Raw genomic sequence first — 8,457 nt, forward strand, 5'->3', positions numbered from 1 at the left:
GACATGCTCGAGAGCGAGCCGATGCTGGGTAGGCCGCCGTTCCCCGGCACCGCGCCGTTCCCGGTCTCGACCTTGAGGCACTTGCTGGGGGGCGCGAACGCGGACGGCACCAAGGGCCGAAAGCCGCCGAAGGGCAGTCTATGATCGAGCGGATGCAGGAATTGCGGCGGCAAATGCAGCATGTGATGCAGCCCGTAGCCCAGCGATGCCGCCGTGCTGAAGGGCACCTGCAGATCTTTCGAATCGGTCACCTGGAACAAACGGAAAGCAAAAAGGATTGATAAAAAAATCTAACAGAATGATTCTAGGAGCCTCATAAATATGATGGTTTAATATTAATACAGAGTTTTAGTTTTTATATCAATATCATGAAAGCATTGTAGGGATTAGTAAAATAAAAATGTAATATATTTTATAAAAAATTAATTCTTTCAGTTAATTAACTTAAAGCCATCATTAATTGTTACTTAATTAATTAAGCAAAGATATTATATGTGTGTATTAAAATCATAAGAATATGAGAAAAAAAGAAAAAGAGAGAAAGAGAAACAAAATAAATCATATATTTATGTGGTTTACAAATTATGTTATTATGGAATTATAAGAAAAGAACAAGAGAGATATTTTCTTGAAATTTGAGTCTTCTGTAAATATATCGCCTTGAGATATTTCCAATATTTATACAATAGATATGTTTAAATATTAAAATGTTGCAAATAACTTTATTTAATGAAATAGACTTTTCATATTTTTTATTTCGCTATAAAATTTTATGATTAATTTTTTTTTTTTTTTACATTCTGTTATAAGTCTCGTATGTCTTTAACCTCTGATTTCCTATTTTAGTGACATTTATAAAAGGAATCCTGACATTTACTCCCGTTTCGAGAAACCGCATTCATATTATCAAATTCGATAGGATAACTTTATTTCACGTATATACGCGACGAACGAAAAAATGAATCGCGTAATTCGATAGCTCATTTGCAGCATGAGGGTATTTCCGCGCTTTCAGCTACGTCTGAATGGCATATAATATCAAAGCAGCGTGGTGGTATACTGTTAATAACGCGAAACCACTGTGTTATAATAATCCGTCAAAACCTGAAGCTCTTCTCCCCCATGGTCCCCTACCACCACCCCCTCCACCCCCGTATACCGGTTGTATCATTCAATTCGCGTGATTGACGAGTCTATTAAGCCGCATACTGAATGCTCGGCTGAAGCATCTACGCGTTGGATTTTGTAACATTTATAATGCCAGAATTATCGGATTGTATTAAACGTGGCCAAGTAATAACGGTGCATTGTATTTTCTATGCCTAGACTTGTCGAAAAATGTAATGACGCGAGTAACAGGCGAATATTTCAACACGTAATTACGTACAAGTATCTCATGAACGACTTCGTCGTATTTCAAAAAATATTCAAAAAGTTTTTAATTGATAATTAATAAATAAGAGGAAAACATATTGTTATATTTGTAGTAATAGTCCAAAAGATTTGATTTTGAAAAAAATTATTCATATTATTTTTATTATTTTTGATATTTCAGGGGATTATAGCGATTTTCTTTTCATTTTCTTAAATTTGCAACAATACAGTATTGACTTTAACAAATTGCGATATTGTTGTGATAATTATGTGATAGTTAATACACAAATATTATATGGCTCAATACATCTTGAATTATAAAAGCGCAAAGTGTTACTCGTCAATCGTCATCCCACGCGACTAAGAGGAACGGAAGTACGAAATGATTTCATCGGCGAGAACGCGGACAGCTGGTTTCCGGATAAACATTTCATTCGGCCGATAATGACGCGGGCGATGAGTTACACGCGCGGGTATTAGTACGGCGCGATTAGTTTATTATTCTTTTATACAGGGAAATGAGGTTCGCGTCCGCCGGCTCGCATATTTGCGCCCGCGGTCCAATCAGTGATTTATTAGGTATTCATTATTATTTTAATTGCGGCCCCGGTCCTTTTTTCGCGATCGGTGTCGCGCGACGCGCGTCGCTTGCATATTTGCAATAATCTTTTATTTTTTTCTCCCGCTCACTACCGCTGGCGGTAAAACGCGAGCGTATTTTGTCACCGCGCCATCACAATTAGGTTCGCCCTGAAATTATCTCATTTTTTAACGATGCTGAATTTTGATGCAACCCATTCTCTCGCTGTCTCCCTCATTCCATCACTATCTGTATCTACCGTTCCGCATCTGCACGCGTTATCCAGACCCGATTGATGTCCCGCACGTATGAAAAATATTCAAGCATTTAAAAACGCTGTGGAATACGCTTATAATTAACCGCGATGCTCGTTCGTTAAATATTTGCGGCAATCACAGTTATGAGATAAAAATGTATGCGATATAAAATTGTATTTAAAAGAGTCTTGTTATTATCGGAAGTTTAATAACGGTATTTTTGGTAATTCGTTATCAATATGCGCGCATTTTGATTACAGTACATAAAATTTGAAAATGTAAGAAAATTATACATAAGTTGCTGTCACATTTTAATATAATAAAATAAATATTTTCTATAATTTAAGAATTGATTCTCTTTTAGAATTATGAGATAATTCGCAGCTGCTCCATAAACATAATACTTATATAACTAATTCCAGATGTCACAGATCTTGTTGATCGTGTGAAAATACTTACTATTTCACTGGTTATCATTTTACTTCTCTTTTTTTATGCTCTGTACGTCAATGATGCACAATCTACATATTTCTCTTCATTTGTATGCTCTAATTTGTTTATTTCTACTTTTAATAGTATAAAAACAACTGCTTGATACGCTATAATTTTTATTTACATTTATATTTCTTAATTATACTCTTTTCATTTTATAATGATTGTTGATAAACGGACATTACCTAAAACAAGGCAACAATTTGTCCGATGGAAGAAAGTTGCGCATCATTGACTTGATACTAACTGTTATTTGAGCATTCACATTTATACACACGCATACAATCAAATTTCTATTCATCGCGTGCATTAATTAGTACTCCCGTATATAAAGCGGCATAGATATGCAAAGCGAGATGGAAGTAACTCGAGCAGTCCGACGGGCTCAATGAAATCAATGCCAACAATTATTTTTTTGTTTTTTTTTTTTGTTTATTTTGTACATATTTCAAGTTACTTTTCTGCCAAATAGTGACGTATGTTACCGTCAAATATGATACGCTCGAATTACCGCAGTGCAGTTTCGTTCTACGTGATGCAAGCGTGAAAGTGATTTAACCCTCCAATATAGTTCTCCAATAAATCTTACTCCTTCGTCGATTTTAATAGTTAAAAAAATCACACAAATATAAATTTTACACAATTACACAAAAACTAACTGTACGCAATTCACGATACGTAAAGACATATCAAAGTCCAATAAAAATTAAAGAAAATATATCTCGATCAAGTTTATATACATTTATATAATCACATTTTCTTCTTTATAAAAACAGAATTTTAGAACAGAAGAAAATCGAAATCTTTATCACAGAGACAAAGGGTTAAAATACGTTTTTAACGCGTTGCAGGTAAGCGAAACGCAGCGCAATCGCGTAAATGCAAGCTGATACAAAGGCTTATAGGCATAAGGGTAAGGACAATGGGACACTAACTTGTGGATTGAATGGTCTTTGCATTCTCAAGGCCTCAGGCAGACCTCCGGCCTGCGAGAACACGACCAAAGACGGCGGCGGTAGGTGATTCGGTACGTACGCAGAATTATCCATCTAAAACATATACGTCGTTTTCTTCCTTCCGTGCCTCGTCGATTCATCGTTTTTCTATTCTAAATACGTTCGGCAACGCAAGACTCGAAGAGAATTTTGCGTAAACTCGGAATTTCGGAAATGCGACCGCGATATTCGGACATACTTTATCGATTGCGTTTATATTGGCTAATCAATTATTAATTGTTAATTAAATTTATGAATTAATCTAACCTTTACAATTTTCATAGTTATGATGATAATGAATAGACTATGCATATTTCTCGATCGATGAAGTTTTAATTTCATTTTTCATTTTTTCTCTTAATGTACAGCATTTTTCTATAAATTTCATAAAAGAACACATGTTTTTCTCAAAGTTTTTTCAAAGAAGATCACAATCCAACAAGAAATTATTTTAGACATTTGTCAATTAGGCATTCGATGTTTTGATAATTGTTAAATTATTTTTTCTAACAGGCTGTCAAAAATTGACAATTTATTTTCAATAAATCATTAATAAGAAAATTGTTAACAATAATCTATAAAAACTGTGTAAAATTGTGTATTAAAATTTAATATTAAAGAACGCTTAGAGAGAATTCAAAGAACGCTATAGAGAATTCAAAGAATGCATATGATGGATTAAAAATGGTACGTACATTCTGAACTTTTCTTTTGTTAATTTCCATTCCTGATTTTTTTACGTATTTTGCTTTTAAAATTGCAATTCAAACAATTCGGATTTTACAATTTAAGAATGCGCAAAATTGGATATAAGAGGTCATCGATCGAAAAGTGAGTTCAATAAATTAGCTCGGCTCGTCAATGAGGATTACGTCGTGGTGCATTAATTACATCGAGAATTATGTCGTGTTTCCTATCGGAATGAAATTATAATTTTATCAATTTCATATTAGCACTTCTCATACATAAAACAGTTTAATTAATTATGGAATAGTCAGATAAGTCCAGTAACCAACAGCATTTCCTACAATCATGTTGGAAACTGTACAATTTATGATAATTATATCATTATTTTTTCAATTTATTACATTTATTTCTTTTGAAATAGTTTCTATAATATTAGAACAATTGCCATTATTATAGAACTCACATAAAGTTATACTCTGAGATAGAAAAATCTTGTGAAAATCTAATGAAAGAATCTCCAATTCATTCATTCCTTTTTTTAGTACAATTATTGTAATTAAATTATCAATTCTCAGAATACTTGACTTTAAACTCTTGGTTACAATATGAAATTTAAATTGAGTATTTAGAGCTTTTAAATTCTTAAATTATTAATATGTTAAAATCTATTTATTTAGAGCTGTATAAATACACTTCTGTAGATCAAAAATGACAAATGAATGCCATTTAAAGTAATAACAATGGACAATGTTTAAAAAATCAAGTCATGTATAACGAAAATATTTAACAGTCTTAAATGTTGTGACAGTTGTTGCAATTGTCTCTTCAAAATGAATAAATACGAGCAAATCTGCTCATAACTCACTCGATATTTTCTTCCACAAAACGCGATTTAATAGAATACATCAGCATGTCGTGGCGCGAGATCGCGGTATACCGCGTGTATCATTAATTATCGTGATTGTCAATTAATCACCGGTGTTGGATCGGGTGTCGATCTGCCGACAATTTCTGCTACTTCTAACCTTTCAACCTGAAAGCTATCGAATTCGATCCGCGAGTAATTGCGTCGATCGATGCCAGATCGGCTTCGCTTTCGCGACAACGATTGAACGATACTCGATAGAAAATCACGTGCGAAAAATATTAGTGGTAATGAAAAATGGTGAATATTTCGAAAAGTTCATGTAAAATCTCATTTTTAGAAATAGCAATCGAATCGAAAGTTTGATGTGCACAATTTCATGAACAATTGACAAAAATTATAAGGCTCAAATTGCTGTTTCTAATTGCTGTATCAATTAATTTTTATTTCAAAATCACAATCAAAAATTAAAAATAATAAATTATCCAAATCAAGAATAACAAAAAATTTAAAGAAGAATCAAAAAATTACTTTCATGTATTTCTGCATCGCTCAAAAATTGCAAATAATTCTCTAAATTGCTTAATAATGTAAAGATGAAAGAAAAAAGGATTAATTAATAATCATAATTGACTTTATCAGTCTATTAGCAATTTATGATCAAAATATTAAAGCCTTCATTTATTCAAATATTATTTAAATAAATTATGTATCCTCATCTTATAATTTTGTATTAAGTAGCTAAAGATAATCGGATTAACAACTAGTTCAAAACGTTATTTTGGGCAAACAAGTTTCGAGTTCACTTCATACACAAATCCTTTTATCTTTTGTGCATATTCAAATGCACTTACGCAATACGTCTGCAGAATTCATTTCATGTTCCCGATTTGCAAAACGTTTTCCGCATCTATAAACTTCTGATGTTATCTCTGTATTGCTTTAAAATGCAGTAATAAATCGATAATATAGATTACATATTTCAAAATTTTGTTAAATTACGAAGTTTCGTTACTCACATTAAAGAGACAAGAGCCTCTTGTCAATCGTTCATAAAACAGTCGGTTGGCAGCTGTCAATATCTGTAACGTTATCTAATCAGCCAATACAAATAACGTTAAGAAATTAATGTAAAAACGTTCAAATATCAACGTTCGAATAATGATACACGCAGATAAATTCCTAGTTTCTACGCGACAATCTAACAATTTTCATTTTCACCATTATTCTATTATTTTTATCAATAGCATTTCTTTTCTGAGGCAAAAAAGTAAAACTTTGCGTAATAAAATTCACTTGTCTCGTATAAGAAATCACAACATTCTCATCGTTATTAACGCAAGGCACTTTCGTTACCATAGACGTAGAAAAGTAGACTGCACATTCCCTGATTGTAGCATCTGTGCTCGATTTAAAAAGAGAACGCAATGTTGGCAATCATATCTGAATTTCTCTTCAATATTTCAGACAATATTAGTATATTGAAGGCTAATAATATAAGTAAAAAGTTAATACCATCACAAACCGACACTGATTATTCGTGTGTCTAACAAATTTAATTTGCAATATAATGAATAAAATAAACTCAATATTTTAAACAGAGAGAAAGAAAGAGAACAATATATATGATTTAAGCATATTACTCTCTCTCTAAATCGACAATGACAACTTCATAGAAATTCTTAAGAACTTTTTACAATAAGCTATTACCTTAAGTGTTAAATCATAAAAAATTGACTAATCGTAGTCGATTATTCTTTTCGCATTCAACTGTGACTGATCAATTTTTTACGGCTTAAGACTTGAAGCTTAACCCTCTGTAGTCCAACATTTTTTTTACTGCTCCTTAGTTTCCAATTGGATCACTAATTATGTTTTTTAAAAAGTTTTTGAACTCTAAAAAGTCTAAAAAAAATTTACGCTGTTTTACAACATTCAAAAATATAATTTTACAATGATACGAGAACAGTTTAATACCTGACTTTTTTAAAATTTTTTTATATCAAAATTCAACTTATTTTCCAATATAATCTCCTTTTACAGAATCATTGACTTATCAAACTGCTCGTATGATCCAAAATGATTTTCACTTTCTATATATATCCGAATTTGAGGCAGAATGATTGAAAATTGAAAATTCGCATGGAGCTTCAAAGTCTCGATTGAACAATAGAGGATTAAATAATGACTTATTGTAGAATGTGCGTTACATCTACGTTCGCTACAGCAGTTACGTTCGGAAGAAAATATGCAAGACTCGCGAGATAATCGCGTGAAAGCTCCGCTCTCGGAGCGACGGATTGGAGCATATTTTGCAGACCACGACGTTCTCATTGTCCGAGCGACGCGATGTGACTTTGACTTCGACTTCGACGACGACGCGACACGTCACGATACGCGGAACCGAGCGGGATCCGCGTGGCGCTTCCGGGCGCAAGAATAGACATGTTGATCACCAGCACGCATACGTTTTCCTCGTGTGCACTGAGAAACTGATGCGCGGCTAGCCGCGGCACGCGGCTGTCCGAGAACATTCACAGAAACCTCACAGGACTCGCTGCTTGTCTCCGTCGCTGCGCGTTTCCACCAGACGCGAATGCGACGACCTCGGCGACAATAACAATGTCAACGACGACGACGGTGGTGGCGGCGATGGTGATGACGTTAAAAACTCGCGGCGCATCGTCCTCACAGAGCGTTTCCGTTCGTTTCGATAAAACACCGTCGTCGGTCTAATCTGCAAGCGCGCGTAACGATTTGCCCGGTTATATCGTGAATGACGATAATCACAAATCCGGTTTACAATTGTCCGGCAGGAAAATAACGACGGCGATGACGATCCCTCTGATTGCGACGCGCGCGAGAATCGATCTGCGGCACCCGGTGGAGCCGCGTAAACACGGCGCGGGTAACCGGTGGGTTCGAAAATTCAAATCCGCCGCGCCGCGTCCCGCCACTACGGCCGACTGATCGACGTCGACCTAACCTCAACCACGGCTGCAGTGTCCGCGACCAGTACCTCGACTGGCGACCGGTATCACCCCCGTGCTGTGTAACGCACTGCTCGCGTTAAGAGTCAGGTGAATGAAAGAGCGAGAGAGATAGACAAACAGATGGTAAATGAGAGAGAGAGGGGAGGGGGAAAGAGCGAGATAGAGAATATGATAGAACAGGAGTACGAGCGGACGAAACGAGAAAGAGAGACAG

The 8,457-nt window shown here is 34.9% G+C and overlaps 1 protein-coding gene across 1 annotated transcript in view; it reads right to left on the minus strand.

Moving 5' to 3' along the window:
• Positions 1-7,929, minus strand: part of LOC108691344 (E3 ubiquitin-protein ligase Rnf220-like) — a 166,066-nt gene extending 158,137 nt beyond the window's left edge. Inside the window, exons 1-3 of the mRNA XM_018199041.1 lie at positions 7,719-7,929; positions 3,639-3,752; positions 4-251 (exon numbers count right to left, since the gene is read on the minus strand). Of these exons, the coding sequence (XP_018054530.1) occupies positions 4-251; positions 3,639-3,752; positions 7,719-7,784 (428 nt within the window). The 5' untranslated portion in view covers positions 7,785-7,929. The remainder of the gene's footprint in view (positions 1-3; positions 252-3,638; positions 3,753-7,718) is intronic.
• Positions 7,930-8,457: the final 528 nt, after the last annotated feature.

Source organism: Atta colombica, unplaced genomic scaffold (assembly GCF_001594045.1).
Source record: "Atta colombica isolate Treedump-2 unplaced genomic scaffold, Acol1.0 scaffold46, whole genome shotgun sequence".
In the NCBI taxonomy this organism is placed as follows: Eukaryota; Metazoa; Arthropoda; class Insecta; order Hymenoptera; family Formicidae; genus Atta; species Atta colombica.